Consider the following 26,170-nt stretch of genomic DNA (forward strand, 5'->3'; position numbering starts at 1 on the left):
AGGCCATTTTGGGAAAATACATTGAAAGAGGGAACCGTGAAGTCTGGCTCCCGCGCATGATTATTTAAAGAAGGGAATGGTGGCTGTTGCCATCTTTCCCAAGTGAGGCCATTTCCCCTGGTTTTCCATCGACATTCTCAAACGCCTCTCAACAGTGGTTCTTCTCTCCATCTGTGTGGGCAGAGGAGATCTATGACTGCAAGAAGGAGAGCCATACAGAGCAGAGCTACAAACCTCAACTAACCAAAGTACTGCTGAATGAGAACAAACAAGAATCTGAACATGGCTCAGTGTTGGAGGGGGGCATTGAGACCAGATATGATGCATAGGAAGTGGGCGTTCTAGAAAAAGGGTGAGTTGAGTGGGAGTAGGAGAGCAAACAATTCCAAATCTCCATTATGACGTTTTTCTAAAACTTTAAAGTACATTTCTACGCCTGTCAGTTGAATTTAAACCCTGTTTTCAGACACTTGCATCGCAGAATGTGGCTCGCCATTCCTGCAGACATAGGTGGGTTGTGTTGATTTGCTGCAGGAGTGCAGCTGTTCTTGTTTGGCCGCTTTTGAACCATCTCATCCACATCTGACTGACATTACTGTGCTTTTTGCACTATTGCGAGGCGCATGCCCTGTGCTCTTTTCCCTCATTTATTTAGTATCTCTCTTCGTGTCGCTCTCTTTCAGCCCTTCATGTCAGTCTCCCATCCAAGTGGGACAGACATTGCGGTATGGGATGGGAGCAACTGTTGACAATGAGCCAAAAGAGCCAGACCACAGCCAGACCACTTGTGAGGTTGTGGCCCTGGCAAAGTGTCAAGTTATAGAGGACTTGGAGATGATATGTAAGGAAGAAATGGAAGAGGAAGTCATAGAGTCAGGCTCCGGAATAGAGCATTCTGGGAAGGAAGAGGTTACTGTGGCTAGGCAGGTGGAAGTGTATGAGATGCGGTAAGTGTATAAGGGCCACAGCGCTCAAACTCACTACCTGCCATAATGGTGCTGGTTTAGTAGTGTTGATCTGCATGGTGCTGGCTTAGTAGTGTTGATCTGCATGGTGCTGGTTTAGTAGTGTTGATCTGCATGGTGCTGGTTTAGTAGTGTTGATCTGCATGGTGCTGGTTTAGGAGTGTTGATCTGCATGGTGCTGGTTTAGGAGTGTTGATCTGCCTGGTGCTGGTTTAGGAGTGTTGATCTGCATGGTGCTGGTTTAGGAGTGTTGATCTGCATGGTGCTGGTTTAGGAGTGTTGTCTGCATGGTGCTGGTTTAGGAGTGTTGTCTGCCTGGTGCTGGTTTAGGAGTGTTGATCTGCATGGTGCTGGTTTAGGAGTGTTGATCTGCATGGTGCTGGTTTAGGAGTGTTGATCTGCATGGTGTTGCATTTCTATTGACGTTTTTGCGGTTGGGATTTAAAACAACTTAAACAGAGCATTTAGCCCCCTGCAGCAATGGAATAAAATCACATTGTAGGATTTGTGCTTCTGGACGTATTCATTATATTCTGCATTCTCCATTTGAATTAGGATGAATATATAACATTTTGTGAACAAAATCTTTGAAAAAGGATTTACATTTGATTGTGTTGTATGGTATTTATGCACTTTGGCCGGCTCTTATCTCGATTTAAACGGTTGCGTTATTAACTGTCATTTTCATGAATAGTCAGATAATATTTTGGAGCGTGAGTTTTGGTTTGTGTGTGATAGTTGTAGAACTTTCCATTTGATTGCTTTGTTCTTACTGGAAGAATCTGCTTTCTTGGTTTTCATAATCACCTCTGACCTCCCCTCACCTCTGACCTCTCCCCTCTCCTCAGACCTGAAAACATGGTTTCTCTGCCGCCATCATGCCTAAGAGTTGCCAGTGCACCAGGGTTTCTATCCACTCAAGCATCCTGTTCAGAGGCTCAGTTAGAATACTGTCCAGTGGACAATAGCATATTATGGGAGATGCCAAGAAAGGATGGGTCAGAGCTCTCTATCGAAAGATCAAAAGAGAAGAGAGACATGGTGAGAGAAATGGCAGATATGGTCTCATCTTGTCCAAGCACTGTCAGCATTCCGGGATTTCTGTCTCCACATCTGTCCAAGGAAGTCAAGTTAGAGAGGGAACCTAGCATGGCAGATCTAATGCCATCCTGCCCAAGACTGGCTGGCACACTCGGATTCCCTTCTCTTGAAAGTCAAGTAAAGGAGTGTACAATCAACATTGAGGCCTTTTGGGAGAAGCCCCCGAAGGGGAAAAAAAGGATGGCCTTTATGTCCACTCCACATTTGGACAGATTAAACGAAGACAAAGAGCTAATGAAACACATGATGGCTCTGGTACCATCATGCTCTACTACAACAAGTATTCCTGGTTTCCCCTCTGCACCACATCCCAAAGCTGAGGTATATCCAAGTATGTTGAGTCTTGTGCCAGCGTGCCTTAAAGTGTCCAGTCCCCTGGGTTTTGCATCCACTGGGGGGGCTACAACATTAGAGTGGCTTGTTAACCCAAAGTCTATGTTTGAGCAGTTGCAGAAAAATAAGGAGAATAGAGAAGAAAACGTTTTTCCAAAATACAGATCGAAAGAACACAATGAGAAAGTTAAAGCAATGGTTGCTATGGTGTCATGTGGCTCAGATGTATCCACGATTCCTGGCGTCCCCTCTGCTCCACATCCAAAAACGGAGGTGGGGCCAAGTAGTGTGCATCTTGTTCCCTCCTGCACTAAAGTTTCTAGTCTCCCTGGTTTTCCATCCTTTGAGAAGGATAGGTGGGCCGGGTGGGTTGTTGACCAGAAGCCATTGTTGAAGAGACCACTAAAGGAGAGGAAAGTCATTATTGACAGCTCAAAAGCAGACCAAGAGGAAATGAAAACCAATGTTCCTTTGAGGCTATCATGTCCACACTCTGCAAGGATCCCTGGCTTCCCATCTGTACCACAACCCAATATGATGATTAATTTGCCTGCTTGCTCTAAAGCTTACAGTGAGGAGGCTACAACATTAAAGTGGCTTGTTGACCCCAAGCCTGTGTTTGAGCACTTGCTGAAGAAGAAGGAGGAAGATGTTTTTCCAAAAGACAAATCAAAGGAAGACATTGACAAAATGAAACCAGTAGTTGCTTTGGTGCCATGTTGCCCAGAAGCAGCCATCATTCCTGGCTTCCCCTCTGGCTTCCCCTCTTGCTTCCCCTCTTGCTTCCCCTCTGTACCACAACCCAACGATGTCTACCTGGGGCAAACTGTAGTCAACCTTATTCCATCTTGCCCAAAAGTCTCCAGTATTGCAGGTTTCCCATCTCATCAGCGAACTGACAGAAAATATTGGCACACAGATCCACCCGGAGATCATCAGCCATTATGGGAGAAGCAACTGAAAAAGAAGCAGAAGTTATTGATGGAAGTATCAGAAAAAGACAAAGAAGAAATGAAAGGAATGGTGGCTCTGGTACCATCATGTCCTACTGCAGCAATTATTCCTGGCTTCCCCTCTGCACCACATCCCAAAGCTGAGGTAGAGCGAAGTATGTTGAGTCTTGTGCTCGCTTGCCCCAAAATGTCCAGTCTCCCTGGTTTTGCATCCACTGATGGGGCTACAGCATTAGAGTGGCTTGTTGACCCAAAATCTATGTTTGAGCACTTGCAAAAGAAGAAGGAAGAGGAAGAAAACATTCTCCCAAAAGTCATCGGCAAAACGAAAGCAATGGTTGCTTTGGTGCCATGTTGCCCAGAAGAAGGCAGGATTCCTAGCTTCCGCACTGCACCACAACCTAAGAGGGAGCTTAATAGTGTGGATCTCACGCGATCTTGCCCCAAAAGCTCCAGTCTCCCATCGACGGCCAACGTCCAGACAGGAGATTGGCACATCGAACAGAAGCCTTTGTTCGAGAAGAAGCTGAAAGATAAGACCGTAATGATCAAAGATTGGTCACCAGAAGACAGAGAAAATAGGGTGTCACTGGCGCCATCTTGCCCATGTGAGAGTCTCACTTCTGGGTTCCCGTTCTTTACACAACTAAAAGCAATGGAAGAACAAACCGTGTTTTCCCTAATGCGAGCTTGTCCAAGTGAATCTAGAGAACCAGGATTACCTTCTAGACAGCCATCTGAATTAGCTCGAACCCAGGGAGAAGAATCTGTGAGTTCTATGCAGCCAATGTGGGAAAAACCATTGAAGGATAATAGGTCAGAGGATATGGTGCTTTCCGAGCCTGACCTAAGCAGTGCAGTTGGAGATGAAAACCTAAAAACGTTGCTTGCACTGGTACCATTTTGCCTTGAGGCTTCAAGCATTCCTGGTTTCCCGTCGGCCCCTCCTCACAGTCTAGAGTCTATAGAGGCAAATGGTAAGGCGTGTGTGGTTAGGCATGCAATATCTTTTTTTCCCAGTGTCTCGCATTGCAAGTGGAAAGCAACATACTTTGTATTTTGGTTTCTAAGAGACAAGTATGCAGACAGAGAAGAAAGAGGTTACTGGAGAACCAGCAGAGTGTGTTCTAGATAAGGGGTAAGTGTTTGAGCATATGGCTCTCTGCATGGATTGCAGTGGCAGTGAAACATTGTTTTTTGTTTGGTCTGCACTGTAAAGCCAGATATTTTAGCTTTGGCAAACCTCTTAAGACTACATGGCATGATCCTCTGCATCTGAGATGTGTTTTGGGTCTGTGAACCTGTTACATGGAGATAATATATTATAGGGTGATATTCCTTCTAAATTTGTGACAGAGGAGTTGTTTTGGTGCATGCCAATGCATGTGTGTTTCTGTGTGTAGCATGGATTCTGTAGGGATGTTCTTTTCAATGTTCACCTCTCATGTTAGTGTCCTCTACAGCCCACAAATAGAGAAAATCCCATCTGATGAATCTGAGGAAATCCAGAAGTCCTCTGCAGTGTTAGAACCAGAGCTGGTCTTGGGATGGGAGGTGTTGGAGGCTGAGGGGTCTGTGGCAGAGAAGCAGCAGGAGGCCTCTGGCCTAGTACAGACAATTTTTGGTGTCTTCTCCAGGGGGTAAGTGGGAGATTGTAGGCTCCTATGTAGCACGGCAAAGTGTGTGGTGTGTTCTGTAGATTCTTAGTCTAATTGTCACCAGTGTCACCCTCATGTTCACTAGTTTATTTATATTCATGTTTGCATACAATGGCATATTCTATTTTTGATCTGCGTTATTGATTTAACAAATCCTATTTTGGTCAAATCAAGTACTTTTAGCAACTCTCACATACAGTTAATAAAATAAATGTATTGAAGTTTGAATGATCTGTGTTTAAATCTCTCAGATTTTTAAATGTGTTCAGACTTTTTTTTAATATGGTCTCGAATGCTCCCAATGTTTACCATGCCTGTTTTAAAGCTCAGTCCCTCAATTACAGTAAGTAATCCCTCTCTCACAGTTATGAAACAGTAGCAGCCATGCTGGGTCCGTCTGGCTCCTCTCCAACAGAAGGTGCAGCCCCATCAGAGAGCTCCTCTGAACCTGTCCCAGATACATCTACCCTCGTCCAGGAAGCAGTGTCTGGAAAGGCACCGCACCTTGAGGGTGAAACCAAAAAAAACAATTGAACTCCCAACCACCGCTGAGCCATGCTTGTTGAATATGGAAGACCAACAGTCAGTGAGTGAGGCAATGAGACAAGACACTGAGGATGGGTTTGTTCAAGTCCAACATCTAAGCAGTATGAGAAAATGGCCGTCATTGACGGAGGCTGACCTTACTGAGATCTCCAGAGGAAAATTTGTGGTAACTGGGGAAGAAGAGAGTTACCTTGACTTGTGGGCGCAAATAGGGGATAAATCGACGTTAAAAGCACAGGACTCTGGACAGATAACAGGTTATGTTGACATTTATTCAGCCGGGTCACCTGTCGAGACAGAATTATCAACTTCATTACACCAGGACAAGGGGTGAGTGTCCTGGCAGCAAACCGGTGTCTGAACTATTTGGCTGCACTGCTTGAAAATACAAATGCGGTATTATGTCATAACATTGTCTTTCGTTCGCATAATGTTTGGCTCAGCCATGCTTGCTACTCAGTGAACTGTGATGGACAAGTCTACTGTATGTGTCAAATTTAAGCTGCGTCTTGATGTTTAAGGCACTTGTTTGTGGGCCCAGGTGTTCTAACGTTAACTAAGGTCTTTAGTGTCTCTGTGTACTGTTTATGCTGCGACCTATGTCATGCATGTTTGTCTCGTAAAGAAAAACCTGTGTCTTTTTCTTAGTTCTAATCAGTCAATGTGTTGAGTTTTTCTACATCTGGAACGCTTCTCCAGTGTCCTGCTCAGTGGAATGGGATATGTAATCGCTGTGTGTGCCAGCTTGTGGACTGTGAGGGGCTGCTTTACTGATATTACCATTTCAATAGTCATTTAATAGAATGTAATTATATAGCAAGATCTGAGCCATGATATTTTCTCACTTTTTTTTTTTTTTAACCTTAAGCGCCCAACATGCAAGCACAGAGGAAGCCTCTGCCCATACCTCACAACCTACTACAGACAAGTTGCTGTTAGAGGACAAGGCTCAAGAACATATAGTCCCCATCCCAGATAAACCCTCTGATGATCAGACACTCGCCTCAGATGAAACACAATCGGAAGTTGCCCCTGTTGTCGCTGGCCAGGCTGTCCCTGCACAGGTAACAACTGAACTGGTCACTCCTCATCATGCAAAGAAACGAGACGGTAGTCTTCCTCCAGAAACTCAACAGGAAGCTGATGACCAAGGGATTGTTTCTAAGGTAGTCCCTTCACGGCCTCCAAGGAGAAAAGACTGTCTCACTTCAGAGCGCAAACAGAAATCGGAGAATGTATCTGTACATAAACCCACTGAAGTGAGAGGAGACCGTAGTCTTTCAACAGAACCTCTAAAGAAAGATGATGTCCAGAAGGGTTTTACTGCCCAGGCAGCAGAGGAGATGGTACCATCACATCCTGGTAGGAAAATAGATTGTTGTCTTTCAACAGAACCTCAACAAAAAACTGATGCCCCTGTCCAGGTGCCCACTGAACTGGTCCCTCCTCGCCGTACTAAGACAAGCCTCATTAAAGAGACACCACAGGCAACCGGCGTTATCCCAGCTCCACGCACAAGGGGAACCTATAGTGCTTCCAGTGCAGAACGTTCACAGAAACCTGGCCAGGGAGCCACTGAACTGATTCTACCATGGCCTGTGAAGAAACAAAACAGCTTCACTCCAGAGCCATCTCAGAAAGCTGATGAGCCAGAGACTGTGATTGCCCAGGCGGTCGCTAAGCTGATTCCACCTCAACGCACCAGGAAAGCATCTCTCTCTCCCGAACCGCGACAGAAAGCTGACGATTTAAAGACTGTTACTGGTAAGGCCAGAATTGTTCCCCTAACTCCATATCATGTACCTACAGAGTCATACCCCGAGTTTGGTGTGGGAGAGACTGCCCCCCTCTCGATCATCAGAAAAATAGCCCCGCCCAGGCGCAGCAAAAGAACTCATTCTCCCCCAGTGGAATCAAGCAAAGCAGAGGATGGCGCAGATGAAGCTATGGCTTTAGAGGCCCTGAATGCTGCCAACCAGGGGTCTACAGCTCCAGCCCAGATACAGGATCTTATGATAACCTTTTCAAAGGAGTCGGAGGTGGAGACGCAGTCTCCGGAAGTGACAGTAACCGCCACTGATTCACTGGAAGATGAGCCAGCTCAGAAGTCCTCACCAGAAGTTACAGAGCCATTTGAAAAGGTTGAGGCGGAGAAGCAGACCTTGGAAGTGACTGAAACAACCAATGATTCACTGGAAGATGAGCCAGCTCAGAAGGCCTCAACAGAAGTTACAGAGCCATTTGAAAAGGTTGAGGCAGAGAAGCAGACCTTGGAAGTGACTGAAACAACCAATGATTCACTGGAAGATGAGCCAGCTCAGAAGTCCTCACCAGAAGTTACAGAGCCATTTGAAAATGTTGAGGCGGAGAAGCAGACCTTGGAAGTGACTGAAACAACCAATGATTCACTGGAAGATGAGCCAGCTCATAAGGCCTCAACAGAAGTTACAGAGCCATTTGAAAAGGTTGAGGCGGAGAAGCAGACCTTGGAAGTGACTGAAACAACCAATGATTCACTGGAAGATGAGCCAGCTCAGAAGGCCTCAACAGAAGTTACAGAGCCATTTGAAAAGGTTGAGGCGGAGAAGCAGACCTTGGAAGTGACTGAAACAACCAATGATTCACTGGAAGATGAGCCAGCTCAGAAGGCCTCAACAGAGGACATTGCACCAGGAGTAAAGGTGAAAGGCAAGCAGGAGATCGTTCCAGTCCCAAAGCCTCGTGGGAAACGAGACCCAACCCTACCTGTCCAAACAGATGCTACCCGAACAATGACCTGGCATGCCTCTATTGGGGATAACACCCAGTCTACCAGAGATGGAGGACAGTCACCTGCAGCCTCTGGGCTGGTACCACCTCAACGCAACAAGAGGAGCAGTAGTCTTCCTCCCGTACCCCCTCGTGGCCAGCTTGCAGCATCTGGGGAAGTGGTGGTTGCTCCTCTGCGTAAAAGGAGCAGTAAGCTAAACATAAAACAATTGAGCATGCCTGTTCCAGATCCCCGCTCTAAAAAATGCCTTAGTTCCTCTTTTTCTGATGGAAATCCTCCAATGGACTCCTCATTCACCAGACAGGCAGACTCCCTTGAGGGCTCACTGTCTCTCTCTCAGGAAGACAAACAAGACAGAAGCCAGGAAGCCTCAGAGGGTTCAATATCATTAACCTCAAACATGGCCTCCGATGGGAGCTTTGTCACTATTTCTCGCTCAGAGCCGATGTCACCAGAAGTACAACTCTGTGAGAAGGGACTGGAGGAGAGCGGGGAGAGCTGGATCTTCACAGAAACCACTATGTTCACAGAGGCCTTCACAGAAACTGCTATGGTCAGTGAGTTCTTCGTAGACACTGTAAGAGAGGACATTGAGAGGGGTTCAGAGGTAGAGGCTGTCTTTGAGAAGGGACTGGAGGAGAGCATGGAAAGCTGGACCTTTACAGATACTACCATGGTCACTGAGTTTTTTGAAGACACTGTAATCAAGGATATTGAGAGAGGTTCAGAGGCAGAAGTGCTTGACACGACCTCTCCAACCACCGGAACACCAGCTGAGGATGACTGGTTATGTGTTGAGGGAGCCAAAGAGACAGAGCAGATGGAGGTAGAGAGCAAAGACATGTGGGTTGAAGAGATGGACTTTGGCTTTGAGTCAGTAGACATATCTGCTGGTGGCTTAGATGAGGAGAGGTACGTTATGTTGAGTTGAACACACCTGTGCAATACAGTGGTTGATTGACGCGTGGCAGTTTTCTGAGTGCATTTACATATAGTTGTTGATAATTCTGTGTGACTAGAATGCTTTTATGAAAGGAAACTGATTGAGAAAATGCCATATATTTAATCCTTTACCATTATTTGAAATATGTTGCTTCTAAACTGTTAGAACTAAACATCCAGAATATGCTCTGGATAAGAGCGTCTGCTAAATGACTTAAATGTAAATGTAAATGCTGTGAAATCAGGTCATATTAAATCCCGGTCTTTCTCTTTTTAGACAGCAGGGGGCAGCAGACGAGCCAACAACGCCTAAAGGCAGAGCTGTAAACTCTCAGGAAACGGGTCCAGGCAGTGCTGCTTCCCCAGAAGTATGTTATTTATAGTCTATCAGTTGATCAATCCTCCACCATCATTTTGCATCAGTGACCTTTGAAATGAAATTCTGATTCATAACTGTCCATTTTGTCAATGACAAAAGCAACTTTTTTAGGTTATTACAGTGTGATACCTGGTCATTTCTGCACCATAAACTGAAGTGCCACATTTATTATACTCTGAATTGACCTATTATATCTGATGTAATTTGTTGTCTTAGGGCCTCATGGCCAGTCCTGGCCTTGTTACCTCCAGCCAGTCCCTACTGGAGTGGTGTCAGGAAGTCATCAAAGAACACAAGGGGGTCAAGATCACCAACTTCAGCACATCCTGGAGGAACGGCCTGGCCTTCTGTGCCCTGCTACACCACTTCCACCCGGACAGGATGTAGGTACCCCCTCTGTGATGCGTTTAGACATAAATCGTGAGCAGGCATTGTGTTATGGCTTGTTTATTAACCTTTAAAAATGACATCATCATTTTTGTGTTAACGTGTTTCCTGTTCTTGTAGTGTGTATTGATTCTCTATTTCTTCGCTGCTTAGAAACTTTGAGATGCTGGACCCTTATGACATCAAGCGCAACAACAAGAAGGTAGTTTTCTTTACGATATCTCATCATGTCATAATCACTATCAACAGCCAGGCCTTAAATGTGACCATCAGTTGGTTAACTGCTGAATATTTTCCCCACCCAACCCATCTTCTCTCATTTCCCCCAAGGCCTTTGACGGTTTCGCAGAGTTGGGCATCTCTCGGCTGATAGAGCCCTCGGACATGGTCCTCCTGGCCGTGCCTGACCGCCTCATCGTCATGACCTACCTCAACCAGATCCGCACCTACTTCACGGGCCAGGAGCTGAGCGTGCTGCACATCGAGGCGGACAGCAGTGAGTCCAGTTACGGCATGGCCGGGGAGAGCCGGGAGGGCCCCGACCCGGAGGCCGCCGCACGCTACTGTCAACGGATCCAAGATGAGGCCCTCACAATGGAGACCAATGTGGGCGCTGCAGAGAAGAAGTCAGATAGTGACACTAAGGAGGGCACCAATAGGGAAGTGGTCCCACCCCCTAGAACCAAACGGCTGCAGGCTGCAGGGGAAGCAGGAGGGGCCCAAGCCCCCGTCGTACCCCCCAGGACACATTTTTTGTCTGCCAAGTCTGGGTTCTCCCACCTAAAGGATGTAGATCTGGTTAAGAAACGACGGTCACAACGCAGGTCAATAGACGAGGCAGACTCAACCGAGGTCAGTGGCCTACGATCTCCCTCTCTTCACTTTCTCTCCCTCTCACCCCCCCCCTCTTTCTCTCTCTCTCCCTCTCTCCACTTTCTGCTACTTAATTGCTCTGTGAGTGATGGATTTGTTGTAGTTACAGGTTGCTGCAGCTCAGGAAGAGAGTGGAGCTGACAGAATAAAATCGGAAACAGGTACATACAGTATATTGATTTTGTATGATGTGTTCTGAGTTCACACACACACACACTTACTGAGTCCCCAGTTTCCCAGGTACCTTATGATTGTGAACCACCCCTCAGAGGAGCAGTGGAGAGGAGAGATGGAGAGGAGAGAGATGGAGATGAGAGATAGATGGTGATGAGAGATAGATAGAGATGGAGAGGAGAGATAGCGATGGAGAGGAGGAGAGATGGAGGGGAGAGGAGGAGAGATGGAGAGGAGGAGAGATGGAGAGGAGGAGAGAGAGATGGAGAGGAAGATAGATGGAGATGAGAGATAGATAGCGATGGAGAGGAGGAGAGATGGAGAGATGGAGAGGAGGATAGGAAAGATGGAGAGGAGGGGAGGAGAGATGGTCTTGTGTCTGTACTCCATCCCCTGAGAGGAGAGAGAGAGAGAGGAGAGATGGAGTACAGACAAGTCATCACAGTTGTCTCTGTTGTACTTGGCTCATCCATCCCCTGAGCATTGACTCATTCTAATTACTTTGATGGCTTCCTGTCGTTAGGATTAGAGTCCTTAGCCTATCAAACGATGTTAATTACCTCGTCATCACAGTCTAGTTTGCCACTTTCATGCTCTTCCAGTAATTGGAGCTACTGCATCATGTTGCTGTGTATCTCGTTACGCTGTGTGTGTGTGTGTGTGTTTCATATAGGAAGGACAGCTGGTGAAGAAGGACGATCGGCTGAGGAGGTCTGTCACTTTCACAAGTCACTGTCTGCAGCTGTCATAAACACTGGAAATACCAATGTTCTGTATCAGAAAAAAGTATCATTCTCTTTGTGTGTGTGTGTGTGTGTGTGTGTGTGTGTGTGTGTGTGTGTGTGTGTGTGTGTGTGTGTGTGTGTGTGTGTGTGTGTGTGTGTGTGTGTGTGTGTGTGTGTGTGTGTGTGTGTGTGTGTGTGTGTGTGTGTGTGTGTGTGTGTACAGGACACCAGCCAGTATGTGCTGAGGGAGATGCAGGCCCTAGAGTTTGAACAGAAGCACATTGACAGCAGGGCAGACATCGTGGAAAGTAGTCTACGGCTGCTGATGGAGTCGGGTGAGAGGGGGATGGAGAAAGAGAAAGAAAAATACCCTTGAATAAAGGCTTTCACTATTTTCAAATCGTCTCCTTATAACGATGCCCTCTCGGTCTCCATACATGTAGGTAGTGACAAGATGCAGGAGGAGAAGCTGATTCAGGAGTGGTTCACTCTGGTCAACAAGAAGAACGCCCTCATCAGGAGACAAGACCAACTACAGCTACTGTAAGATCCACCATCCCCACCGTGTTCTCCACCGTTACCTAGTGCTTTAAACAACACTGTTTATTTGGTTTATTTAACCTGGCAAGTCAGTTAAGAACAAATTCTTAATTACAATGAGGACCTACACCGGCAAACTCGGACGACGCTGGACCACTTGTGTGCCGCCCTACGGGACTCCCAATCATGTCCCGTTGTGATACAGCCTGGAATCGAACCAGGGTGTTTGTAGTGACGCCTCAAGCACTGAGATGCAGTGCCTTAGACCACAGCGCCGCTCGGGAGCCCTAAACACTGACATATTATAGACACATTGATCTAACCACAAGGCATTCTGCTCCACAGGCAAGAAGAGCAGGACCTGGAAATGAGGTTTGAGATGCTGAACCGAGAGCTGAGAGACATGATGGCTATTGAAGGTAAGACTACAGTACCAATATCCTGAACTACAAGATCCATGATGCCACTCTATTCTGTGATACAGCTCATTAATGTGGCCAAATGTGGTCATAGTGACGCTACAAGCCATACAATAACAAAAATATCTCTGCAAAGGAAATGAGAATAGTGTGCTGTTCCGTTTGGCAGTGTTAGGTTCTAATTTCTGGTACAATGGATGGACTCAGACAAACTCTAACTAGATATATGCAACACACTGTGTGTTGCAGTTGCAGAGCACAAACATACACCGACAGTGTCATCTGCAAAACACCATCATACCTTTTCCTCCGTGATTCACGGTGGGAACCACACATGCGGAGGTCATCCGTTTCTTACTCTGTGTCTCACAAAGACTGCGGTTGGAACCAAATATCTCAAATTTGGACTCCTCAGACCAAAGGACTGATTTCCACAGGTTTAATGTCCGTTGCTTGTGTTTCTTGGCCCAAGCACGTCTTATTCTTATTGATGTTGCACTATTGTAAAGTGACTGTTCCACTGGATGTCATAAGGTGAATGCACCAATTTGTAAGTCGCTCTGGATAAGAGCGTCTGCTAAATGACTTAAATGTAAATGTAACGCTCCTCACCGCGTGGCCGCGGCCACCCTACTCTGGTGGTCCCAGCGCGCACGACCCACGTGGAGTTCCAGGTCTCCGGTAGCCTCTGGAACTGCCAATCTGCGGTCAACAAGGCAGAGTTCATCTCAGCCTATGCCTCCCTCCAGTCCCTCGACTTCTTGGCACTGACGGAAACATGGATCACCACAGACAACACTGCTACTCCTACTGCTCTCTCTTCGTCCGCCCACGTGTTCTCGCACACCCCGAGAGCGTCTGGTCAGCGGGGTGGTGGCACCGGGATCCTCATCTCTCCCAAGTGGTCATTCTCTCTTTCTCCCCTTACCCATCTGTCTATCGCCTCCTTTGAATTCCATGCTGTCACAGTTACTAGCCCTTTCAAGCTTAACATCCTTATCATTTATCGCCCTCCAGGTTCCCTCGGAGAGTTCATCAATGAGCTTGATGCCTTGATAAGCTCCTTTCCTGAGGACGGCTCACCTCTCACAGTTCTGGGCGACTTTAACCTCCCCACGTCTACCTTTGACTCTTTCCTCTCTGCCTCCTTCTTTCCACTCCTCTCCTCTTTTGACCTCACCCTCTCACCTTCCCCCTACTCACAAGGCAGGCAATACGCTCGACCTCATCTTTACTAGATGCTGTTCTTCCACTAACCTCATTGCAACTCCCCTCCAAGTCTCCGACCACTGCCTTGTATCCTTTTCCCTCTCGCTCTCATCCAACACCTCCCACACTGCCCCTACTCGGATGGTATCGCGCTGTCCCAACCTTCGCTCTCTCTCCCCCGCTACTCTCTCCTCTTCCATCCTATCATCTCTTCCCTCCGCTCAAACCTTCTCCCACCTATCTCCTGATTCTGCCTCCTCAACCCTCCTCTCCTCCCTCTCTGCATCCCTTGACTCTCTATGTCCCCTATCCTCCAGGCCGGCTCGGTCCTCCCCTCCCGCTCCGTGGCTCGATGACTCATTGCGAGCTCACAGAACAGGGCTCCGGGCAGCCGAGCGGAAATGGAGGAAAACTCGCCTCCCTGCGGACCTGGCATCCTTTCACTCCCTCCTCTCTACATTTTCCTCCTCTGTCTCTGCTGCTAAAGCCACTTTCTACCACGCTAAATTCCAAGCATCTGCCTCTAACCCTAGGAAGCTCTTTGCCACCTTCTCCTCCCTCCTGAATCCTCCGCCCCCTCCCCCTCCTCCCTCTCTGCAGATGACTTCGTCAACCATTTTGAAAAGAAGGTCGACGACATCCGATCCTCGTTTGCTAAGTCAAACGACACCGCTGGTTCTGCTCACACTGCCCTACCCTGTGCTCTGACCTCTTTCTCCCTCTCTCTCCAGATGAAATCTCGCGTCTTGTGACGGCCGCCCGCCCAACAACCTGCCCGCTTGACCCTATCCCCTCCTCTCTTCTCCAGACCATTTCCGGAGACCTTCTCCCTTACCTCACCTTGCTCATCAACTCATCCCTGACCGCTGGCTACGTCCCTTCCGTCTTCAAGAGAGCGAGAGTTGCACCCCTTCTGAAAAAACCTACACTCGATCCCTCCGATGTCAACAATTACAGACCAGTATCCCTTCTTTCTTTTCTCTCCAAAACTCTTGAACGTGCCGTCCTTGGCCAGCTCTCCCGCTATCTCTCTCTGAATGACCTTCTTGATCCAAATCAGTCAGGTTTCAAGACTAGTCATTCAACTGAGACTGCTCTCCTCTGTATCACGGAGGCGCTCCGCACTGCTAAAGCTAACTCTCTCTCCTCTGCTCTCATCCTTCTAGATCTATCGGCTGCCTTCGATACTGTGAACCATCAGATCCTACTCTCCACCCTCTCCGAGTTGGGCATCTCCGGCGCGGCCCACGCTTGGATTGCGTCCTACCTGACAGGTCGCTCCTACCAGGTGGCGTGGCGAGAATCTGTCTCCTCACCACGCGCTCTCACCACTGGTGTCCCCCAGGGCTCTGTTCTTGGCCCTCTCCTATTCTCGCTATACACCAAGTCACTTGGCTCTGTCATAACCTCACATGGTCTCTCTTATCATTGCTATGCAGACGACACACAATTAATCTTCTCCTTTCCCCCTTCTGATGACCAGGTGGCGAATCGCATCTCTGCATGTCTGGCAGACATATCAGTGTGGATGACGGATCACCACCTCAAGCTGAACCTCGGCAAGACGGAGCTGCTCTTCCTCCCGGGGAAGGACTGCCCGTTCCATGATCTCGCCATCACGGTTGACAACTCCATTGTGTCCTCCTCCCAGAGCGCCAAGAACCTTGGCGTGATCCTGGACAACACCCTGTCGTTCTCAACCAACATCAAGGCGGTGGCCCGTTCCTGTAGGTTCATGCTCTACAACATCCGCAGAGTACGACCCTGCCTCACACAGGAAGCGGCGCAGGTCCTAATCCAGGCACTTGTCATCTCCCGTCTGGATTACTGCAACTCGCTGTTGGCTGGGCTCCCTGCCTGTGCCATTAAACCCCTTCAACTCATCCAGAACGCCGCAGCCCGTCTGGTGTTCAACCTTCCCAAGTTCTCTCACGTCACCCCGCTCCTCCGTTCTCTCCACTGGCTTCCAGTTGAAGCTCGCATCCGCTACAAGACCATGGTGCTTGCCTACGGAGCTGTGAGGGGAACGGCACCTCAGTACCTCCAGGCTCTGATCAGGCCCTACACCCAAACAAGGGCACTGCGTTCATCCACCTCTGGCCTGCTCGCCTCCCTACCACTGAGGAAGTACAGCTCCCGCTCAGCCCAGTCAAAACTGTTCGCTGCCCTGGCCCCCAATGGTGGAACAAACTCCCTCACGACGCCAGGACAGCGGAGTCAATCACCACCTTCCGGAGACACCTGAAACCCCACCTCTTTAAGGAATACCTAGGATAGGATAAGTAATCCCTCTCACCCCCCCCCCCTAAGTTTTAGATGCACTATTGTTAAGTGACTGTCCCACTGGATGTCATAAGGTGAATGCACCAATTTGTAAGTCGCTCTGGATAAGAGCGTCTGCTAAATGACTTAAATGTAATGTAAATGTCTTTAGTAGTGGTTTCTTTGCAGCAATTCGACCATGAAGGCCTAATTCACGCAGTCTCTTCTGAACAGTTGATGTTGAGATGTGTCTGTTACTTGAACTCTGTGAAGCATTTTTTGGGGCTGCAATCAGAGGTGCAGTTAACTCTAATGAACTTATCCTCTGCAGCAGAGGTAACTCTGGGTCTTCCTTTCCTGTGGCGGTCCTCATATATATATATATGAAAGACAGTTTCATCATAGAGGTTGATGGTTTTTGCGACTGCTATTGAAGATACTTTAAATGTTCTTCAAATGTTCTGTATTGACAGATGTCATAAAGTAATGATGGACTGTCATTTCTCTTTGCTTATTTGAGCTGTTCTTGCCATAATGTGGACTTGGTCTTTTACCAAAGAGGGCCATCTTCTGTATACCCCCCCTACCTTGTCACAACACAACTGATTGGCTTACACGCATTAAGTAGGAAAGAAATTCGACAAATTAACATTTAACAAGGCACACCTGTTAATTGAAATGCATTCCAGGTGACTACCTTATGAAGCTGGTTGAGAGAATGCCAAGAGTGTGCAAAGCTGTCATCAAGGCAAGAGGTGGCTACTTTGAAGACTCTCAAATATAAAATATATTTGGATTCATTTAACACTTGTTTTTGGTTACTACATGATTCCATATGTGTTATTTCATATTTGTGATGTCTTCACTATTATTCTACAACATAGAAAAGACTAAAAATAAAGAAAAACCCTTGAATGAGTAGGTGTGTCCAAACTTTTGACTGGTACTGTATGTTTATACCTTCTGATTAGACTGAGTGCCCTCCGTGTATTTCTGGGATAAACAATCAGTCTCTGAGTCTGTACTGAGTCTGTTCCTCCTATTGGTATTGTCGTGGCCCAGCCTGAGTCCAGAACCTTGGTGCTCCTCCGTGCCTTTCACAGGTCTTTTTTGTCTTTATTTAACCAGGTAGGCTAGTTGAGAACAAGTTCTCATTTACAACTGTGACCTGGCCAAGATAAAGCAAGCAGTGCAACACAAACAACAACACAGAGTTACAAACAAACATAAACAAACATACAGTCAATAATGCAATAGAAAAAGTCTCCATGCAGTGTGTGCAAATGAGGTAGGATAACGGAAGGCATAGTGACAATTAATAGGCCATAGTGGCGAAATAATTACAATATAGCAATTAAACACTGGAGTGATAGATAACAGTATAACAGATGAGGTATTTGGATGGGCTATTTACAGATGGTGTCACGACTTCTACCGAATTTGGCTCCCTTCCTTGTTCGGGCAACGTTCGACGTCACCGGCCTTCTAGCCATCGCCGCTCCACTGTTCATTGTTCCATTTGTTTTGTCTTGTTTCCCCGCACAGCTGGTTTACATTCCCTAATTACACTGCATATATATATTCCTCTGTTCCCCCCCATGTCTTTGTGTGGAATTGTTTTGTTACACGTTTAGTGTTACGCGCCAGACTGTTTTTTTTCCCCGGGTATCGTGTTTTGACCTGTAGTATGTTTATTGTCAAACATTTGCATTATTGTGAGTGTTTTCGCGCTTATTCACTTTTTCCATTGGCTGGAGGTTTTTTGACGCAGTTGCGTCTGTCTTTTGTGCTTCTGCCAAATAAAGTGCTCCTGATCACAACTCTCTGCTCTCCTGCACCTGACTTCTTACCAGTAGCGCACAATCTTGACAGAATTCCACACCATCCACGGAGTCAGCAGGAGCAGGTACCCCGGTCAGAGGAGTCAAAGAGCGCGTCCCAGAACACTCGTCGATGCTGGAACATCTCAGCGCCACGATGGATCGCGTTGTCCAGACCGTGGACCACTGGGAGAGACAGGGAGTCTCTTCAGCACCTCGAACAGCACAACCACGGGTATCTCTACCCGTCCCTCCTGTATCCGGTCCCAGTGGGATGTGTCTCTCCCTTCCCAGGGATTATGATGGGACGGCAGCACAGTGCCAGCGGTTCCTTTTACAACTGGACCTCTACCTGGCCACCGTTCACCCAGCTCCCTCAGGAAGAGAGAGGATGTCCGTCGTCTCGTGCCTCTCGGGAGAGCTCTGGAGTGGGCAAACACTGTGTGGGGAGAAGGAGATACGGCATTGGACCACTTCGAGGAGTTCACCCACCACTTTACCCTCGGGCGGATGGTCGCAGAGGCAGGGTTCGAGGAGCGCCCAGGAGTTCGCCCTGGAATTTCGGACCTTGGCCGCCGGAGCAGGATGGAACGACAGGGCCCTCATCGACCATTACAGATGCAGCCTGCGCGAGGATGTCCGTCGGGAGTTGGCCTGCAGGGATGCCACCATCACCTTTGACCAACTGGTGGATCTGTCCTTCCGGTTGGATAACCAGCTGGTCACCTGCGGACGTCCAGAGAGGACTCTGTCGGTTCCATCTTCCAGCACCGCCGCTCTGGTGCCAATGGAGCTGGGAGGGGCTGCGCTTAGGGAGGCTGGAGGAGGGGCCTTTACGTGCACCATCTGTGGCCGCAGAGGGCACTCTGCCTGTCGGTGCCGGGTTGGTTCCTCTGGGAGTCGAGGCAGCAGGCAGGGCTCTCTGGCGTCGCGCTAGGTGAGTCTGCACCACTCTCATCCAGAGTCCTCTGTTGTTCATCTGTTTGTTTCCCAGCATAAGGCGCTCGTCGATTCAGGCGCAGCTGGGAATTTTATCGACAGAGCGTTTGCCCTTAATTTAGGGATCCCCATTGTTCCTGTGGTTAGACCCTTCCCGGTACACGCTCTGGATAGTAGACCTTTAGGGTCTAGGTTAATTAGGGAAGCCACCATCTCCCTGGTCATGGTGACGCAGGGGGGTCACAAGGAGAGAATGTGGTGATTGACAGAGTCGAAAGCCTTGGCCAGGTCGATGAATACAGCTGCCCAGTATTGTATTTTATCGATGATGGTTATGATATCGTTTAGGACCTTGAGCGTGGCTGAGGTGCACCCATGACCAGCTCAGAAACCAGATAGCGTAGAAGGTACGGTGGGATTCTAAATGGTCTACTGCCGTCTGCTAGATAATTACACCTCAAATACACAAAGAGCTTAAACCTAACACTACTTTCCAATCTCTAAGAATATATTTAAACTGTATATTCATTCTAAGAGTATATAATGATATAAAACAGTGACAATATATAAGAAACGTAATTTATGATCCATCAGTTCCAACTCATGGCTCCTATTCAACCCTAATGGACTCATTCTGGCACTCAGACAGCCCTCTTTGTACTTTCCCTCTGCCCAAATACAATGCTCATAGATCATTCCATCTAACCCATGTTTACTGCTGCTAGGCTTATTTAGAATTAGAAACGGATTCAAAAGGGCTCAAGTCAGAGTCTCCAACAGCAGTACATTTTGGACGTGATTGACTCACACAATTAATATGTCTGTTTCGTAAAGTCAGACTTCCCAACTATGCCGTGGTATCTGTCCACCTGCTGGTTTGAGGAAGTGATCCTTTCTTTAATTACGTAATTTATTGTAATCCTTTGTTTACTTCCAGTTGAATCACGAAGGTATAGTTTAAAATGAAACACATTGCAATAAAAACCGGGTCATGGAACTCAATTTCATGTTGGCAAAGCAACAACTGTCTTCTCTACTCTGTACCACGCTCAATCTCTTACCGCTCTCTCCCTCTCCTCTCCTCACTGTCTCCCCTCTTTTCCTCTCTCTCTTCCTCTCCTCCTCTTCCACTCACTCTCTCCCTCTCTGCTATCTTCCTTTCTCCCTCTTCCTCTCTGCTCACTCTCTCCTATCTTCCTCTCTGCTCACTCTTCCTCTGCTCACTCTCTTCCCCTCCCTTTTTCCTGTCCTCCAGAGTGGCAGAAGACAGTGGCCCATAAACACAGGGAGCAGCTGCTACTGCAGGAGCTGGTGTCTCTGGTCAACCTGAGGGACGAGCTGGTCCACGACATGGACGCCAAGGAGAAAGGGTGAGACAGCCAGGCCTGCATCCTATATAGTGCACTACTTTTGACTAAAGCCTAATTGGCCCCTGGTAAAAAAAAGTAGTGCACGATATAGGGAATCTGGTGCTATTTGGGATGCATCCCATGGCCCAGCTGAGACACACACGCTGAATACACACAGCAAACACAGAAGCTCATCTGGGTGGATGGGATGCTATGGGGTGAATGAAGTCAGGTGTCTTCGTGAGTTTTGTCTTCCTCTGCCACACAGTTGAACGTAAGTCTGAGAGAGTGACTGTTTGATATGAGACTACTGTTCTACCTGTTCTCTGTGCCTAGGGCTCTGGAGGAGGACGAGAGGCTGGAGAGAGGCCTGGAGCAGAGACGAAGGAAGTACAGCAAGAAGAGCAAGCAGGAGAAGTGTGCACTGCAGTAAGGCCTGGCGTTGGACACACCCGAACCAGTGGAAGGTCACACCCGAACCAGGCAACCCAGTGGAAAGTCACCAGGATGCACATTGGGACTAAAGTTGTATGTGTGTGGGTCATGATATCAACACTGCATGGAAGAGACTGAGAACTGTGTTATGGGACTGCACTAGGAGGACATAAAGCAATGTTCACTCACCCCCCTCTATGATATGACTGAGCCTCATTGCAACCTATGACTGGTTGTCAACAGTCACCCTGCTCTTCAGATTGTGTTTTGATTGGATTTAAGTTTAGTTTTTTTGTGCATAGCGTGTGTATACGGTTGGGTTTTAATTTTGAGTAAATAACTGAAGGACACTAGAGAAGCTTAACCAAGTTTAATTCTTCCCAAAAGGGTCGATTTTAGCTGTAATTCAGACACAGACATGGCTTCCCCCGTGGTGGTATTCATACCCCACTTTGGGTGGAGTCTCCTCATCTCTAAACATTGCATCATTCTTGCTAAATGTGGGCGACAGGGTAGCCTAGTGGTTAGAGCGTTTGGACTAGTAACCGAAAGGTACAAGTTCGAATCCCCGAGCTGACAAGGTACAAATCTGTCGTTCTGCCCCTGAACAGGCAGTTAACCCACTATTCCTAGTCATTGAAAATAAGAATTTGTTCTTAACTGACTTGCCTAGTTAAATAAAGGTAAAATAAAAAAATTTGACTTCAGGTCACAAAGACATATCCCTAACTAACTAATCACCAGATTAAGTGCCTTACACTTTTAGAAAAAAGCATTCCAAAATGGTTCTTCAACTGTCCCCATAGGATTTTTGGTTCCAGGTAGAACCTTTTTTGGTTCCAGGTAGAACCCTCTCAGGTTTTACATGGAACACAAAAGGGTTCTACATGGAATCAAAAGGGTTCTACCTGGAACCAAAAAATAGTTCTTCAAATGGTTCTCCTATGGGGATAGCCAATGAACCGTTTTAGGTTCTAGATAGCACCTTTCTTTCTAAGATACTGTAGAATCTGTTACAGTAGTGTATTATGGGTTACTTCAAAAAGGTATTTTCTACTGAGTGGGATATTAGGGAAGGGGCAGGGCTCCTGTACTCAGCTACATCAAATACCTACATTAGACCCATGCAGCAGGTGGATTGATTCACCCCTTTTCACCTATTGTTAAATAAGCAGTCTGATTATTGAAAATTACAATGGCAAAATGGAAGTGAAATGCTGAATTTGTGCAAACAAAGAATGCCAAGACGAGCTTCCTCATTTATTGCAGTATGTTGGCTTGGACTGTGCAGACAGCACACAGCGAGCACCTGTTGTCTGATTCTTTATTGGAGGTGAATGTATGTGGATGCTCCAACACTCAAGCAGAGTGGGAGATCTTGGATGAAAGAGGCAAAGGACAGAAGTCAGTATACTGCAGCTTGGTGTCTGAAAGAACAAAGCAGTTAAAACGTGTTGGAAATATTTGAAGCTTTTATTTATTGAATAGGTAGATAGATAATCCTACCTATCCTGCCTGTCATATGTGCCTTTAACCAGATCCAGAGAAGAAATAAATGTTCAGAAGTAGGACTCAACTTTGTGTTCCTAGTTCTCAAATGTTTATGCAGTGAGTGCAGTTACTGTTTGTGACATTAGTCTTGTCATGCCTTGTTTTCCATCGATTGTTTTTTTTTTTTTGTTTCGAAAGGTAAATAAGGAAGCGGTGGAGTCTGAAAATGATCAATTTCAAGATGCTCTAAAATGCTAGAGAACAGGAATATTCAAACAGAAAAAACATGAGGCAAATGCATGTTTCTTAGTGTTTCCATCTTAACCGTACAACTATCAATTGCTATAGTCTTATGCACATTCTTATTAGCAAATCTGTAACGTGCAAAAGTGTATGCGGTAAACAAATAACCCTCATACATGATACAAAAAAATACACTTTACTTTAGCTAAAATATATTCTAGTATTAAAACTCCAGCACTTCGCAACAGCAGGATTACTGCAGATGTAGGATCTGAATTTGAGCCAGTTTGCTACAGCAGGAAAATAATCTTGCAGCAACAGGAAATGTGAATTATAAGTAATGGACATTTTGTATGGGGTTGATACATTTATAATTATGGCAAATCAAGTCTGAAATTTCAACGTGGAAATTACAAACTTTAGAAGCATTTTTAAAACTCAAATACACTACAAGTCTGCGTTTCCTGCCGTGCAGGAAAATTCTCTGCAACAAGAGTTTATCAAATGAAGATCCTACATCTATATTATTGGCCAGGCAGGAGTGCACCAGAGCATGATATTTGCTTGACATCTTCTCCTCTACACTTTGTGTAATGTTAAGTTATCATGAGCGCAGGCGTTTCTATTTCAGTGGGAGGAACTACTTTAAAAAAAACATGATTCTGTCTGGAGTTATTTTGGGTGACACTGGAGAGTGATTTATTTTGATTTAGAAGTGTTTGAATTTGTGTTCCAGCTTGTTCCCCCTCTGCCCCACTGTTGTTAGTTACTGTGTTAATGTTCCTACCACTGTGTGAGTTTGAGATATTTTACTTTCAGTTTTCTGAAATAGCTTTTGGGGAAGGTTTTGTTTGTTTTAATGTACATTTGCACTATTTGTGATGTTTGGAGAATTAAAAGGTATCTTGGATCACTATTTTGGATCAGTATTTTTGTAAACGACATCCACCTTGTTTATTTTAATTCATATGGAACTCATACATTTACATTATGAATCCATCAGGATTATCAGTTGTGCATTATATAATACAAAGTACATTTATATTCTCACTTAACCCCCATATTGATTTGTCCTTTAATGCTATAGCCGATAGAAAAACGTTGAAACAGTCAAAAAAAAAAATCAGAAGGAATAAGGTTTAGAAGTGTCTGTCCTATATCTAAGAGATATAAGACAGTTCAGGATTTAACCCCTTTTTGTCGGCACAAAACTTCTTCAATAATTCCTTCCATTAATTGTTTTAACCAGAACAGGGTTACCTTCAGACGAGTGTTTTGCGAGTCTCCCCTTTCCATAGTGGGGTCATATTAGTTTGTAGCCCAAACCGTTAGGACGCTACAGATGTTTTCATGAGAAGACTGATTTTCGGGATGTCTTCTGGTCTGACAAACAGCACTGTAGTGTAGGTCTTCCACGGCAGATGTGGAAGGCCAATATAGGGAGATGTGGTGGATTGCGATGTAGTCCATACTCTGTGACCTCAGCTGAAATGCCCAATAATAGAGTATAAAGTTGGGTATATGTAACAGTATAACGCACCGCTAACTAAGCTAGCCGTTTCACATCGGTTACATTTAGAAAGCCTTCCAAACTTTTTGGGACGCTGAAGCCCTAGGACGGTTCCCAAGAATGACGTTAGGGGAGGAAGAGGAAGCATTGAAAACAGGAAATTAATACTGGGGATTTTGGTGGGGATTTTTGTATTACGTTAATTATATTGACGTCAATCGATTCATTAACCAACAACTATACCTGGCTACACTTCAAAGACGAAACATATCCATAACTGAACGTCAGTGCTGAGTACCAACACCTCAAATGTATTTTTTATTTTTTTATTTCACCTTTATTTAACTAGGTAGGCTAGTTGAGAACAAGTTCTCATTTACAGCTGCGACCTGGCCAAGATAAAGCAAAGCAGTGTGAACAGACAGCAACACATAGTTACACATGGAGTAAACAATAAACAAGTCAATAACACAGTAGAAAAAAAGGAGTATATATCCATTGTGTGCAAAAGGCATGAGGAGGTAGGCGAATAATTACAATTTTAGCAGATTAACACTGGAGTGATACATGTTCTACTGCTTGAGCTCCTGTTCATCTAATAGAATATTAGCGCAAAAGTCTTGTGCAGCTCCTGAATATAATACGTTTCAGCAACCAAAATGAGTACCGGCACATATTTGAGTTCAAGTCGAGCACTGCTGACCGTAGAAATCGACTTACTACCATGAAAGCCATTATTAGTGTGCCAATGCGTGGATGCTATTTCCCTTCGGGTTGTTTTTACTCCCAAACTATCTTTTGATATTTGTTTCATTAGTCCATTGTTGGTATAGTCCCAAAATGTTTTGCATGCCAGCCATCAAGATGTCAAGATATATAACTTTCAAAATAGAGAAATACAGCCGCTATTTCCCTTCAGGCTGTTTTTACTCATTAATTTCCATTCCACTGAGAGTTGGTCCTCATTGTTAGTCTCAGTGTATTGCCTATGGGCACAATGATGATTTAGTTAGTCCAGGGCACGGAGCTCTCCATCTGGAACTATAGGGGCCTGCCCAACAATAAACACAATGTTAATCGGGAGTATCCCATCAAAGGTATGTTGTTTAGATTGGGTGCTGGATCATGTTGTAATGCGTTTTCCTGTTATTAAGGAAACGAGATTGAATCTCGGGAATAATACAGGACTGCCCACTCCTGATGCAAGACTTGTTAACCCCTTATTGTCTCATGTCAAAGGATTATGTAAATTGCTCCTGGCCATAGAGAAATATGTACTTCCCTGACCTCTCCAATACATTTTAAAAAATGTATTGTATGTATGTGAGCTTTCAAAAATAACATTTCCAGAGAGCTGGTGTGTAATACATTGTATGCCACTGGTATGGCCTGAAACTAAGAAGGATAGTATACTTAATTATAAAGTGAGAAAGTGCTGTGAAAAGTAATCATTCAGGAAACAGGCTCGAACCGCACACATGGAGCATGTCTGGCTACACAATGCATCCCCATGGGCCATATCCACAATGCTTTGTCAGCATGAGAAACAGTTACAGTGGGGCAAAAAAGTATTTAGTCAGCCACCAATTGTGCAAGTTCTCCCACTTAAAAAGATGAGAGAGGCCTGTAATTTTTATCATATGTACACTTCAACTATGACAGACAAAATGAGAAAGAAAATCCAGAAAATCACATTGTAGGATTTTTAATTAATTTATTTGAAAATGATGGTGAATAACAAAAGTTCTCCACTTCGACTCGTGCTCTCGCCCTCCCTCCACTGAGACATAACCAAGAGTAACGAATTTACGTATGCCTACAATGGCAATTTTAGCTGTAAACCTTGGTGGGGCAAACTTAAATTTTTCTTGTTGATGCATGCCAGCAAAGCCACCACACAACACTAAACAATACATGAACTGCACTATAACGGTGACAAACGGTGCCCATAAAGCCTACATAAAACTGTCCCAACAGCCGAGATTTGTTTTCAGCACAGTGGAGTGAATCCTTGCCACCGCTACACCTGGCTATCAGTGGAGCCTTGTCTGGCAGCGAAATAGTTCATGCAGCCTCATTTACTGCCTTTAAAAAAACATGGCTGACTTGCTTAAACAAATGTAGTTTTTTCTGACAATTGAGATGTA

General features: G+C 46.0%; 1 protein-coding gene across 7 annotated transcripts in view; it reads left to right on the top strand.

Moving 5' to 3' along the window:
- The window catches only part of LOC124013711 (EH domain-binding protein 1-like protein 1), a 56,838-nt gene extending 33,409 nt beyond the window's left edge, over positions 1–23,429 (top strand). For 2 of the 7 annotated variants that reach the window (XM_046328156.1, XM_046328159.1), the window contains 15 exons: positions 684–947; positions 1,814–4,329; positions 4,424–4,490; positions 4,804–4,992; positions 9,546–9,636; positions 9,864–10,030; positions 10,188–10,236; positions 10,365–10,886; positions 11,011–11,068; positions 11,755–11,792; positions 12,030–12,141; positions 12,250–12,349; positions 12,692–12,765; positions 20,251–20,365; positions 20,681–23,429. In XM_046328156.1, coding sequence (XP_046184112.1) covers positions 684–947; positions 1,814–4,329; positions 4,424–4,490; positions 4,804–4,992; positions 9,546–9,636; positions 9,864–10,030; positions 10,188–10,236; positions 10,365–10,886; positions 11,011–11,068; positions 11,755–11,792; positions 12,030–12,141; positions 12,250–12,349; positions 12,692–12,765; positions 20,251–20,365; positions 20,681–20,777 — 4,459 coding nt within the window. In that variant the 3' untranslated portion in view covers positions 20,778–23,429. Of the gene's footprint in view, positions 1–683; positions 948–1,813; positions 4,330–4,423; positions 4,491–4,803; positions 4,993–5,546; positions 5,887–6,424; positions 9,239–9,545; positions 9,637–9,863; positions 10,031–10,187; positions 10,237–10,364; positions 10,887–11,010; positions 11,069–11,754; positions 11,793–12,029; positions 12,142–12,249; positions 12,350–12,691; positions 12,766–20,250; positions 20,366–20,680 lie in introns of those variants that run through there. The other 5 variants (XM_046328157.1, XM_046328158.1, XM_046328162.1 and 2 more) reach the window with 5 other exon arrangements.
- Positions 23,430–26,170: the final 2,741 nt, after the last annotated feature.

Source organism: Oncorhynchus gorbuscha, linkage group LG25, assembly GCF_021184085.1.
Source record: "Oncorhynchus gorbuscha isolate QuinsamMale2020 ecotype Even-year linkage group LG25, OgorEven_v1.0, whole genome shotgun sequence".
Taxonomy (NCBI): domain Eukaryota; kingdom Metazoa; phylum Chordata; class Actinopteri; order Salmoniformes; family Salmonidae; genus Oncorhynchus; species Oncorhynchus gorbuscha.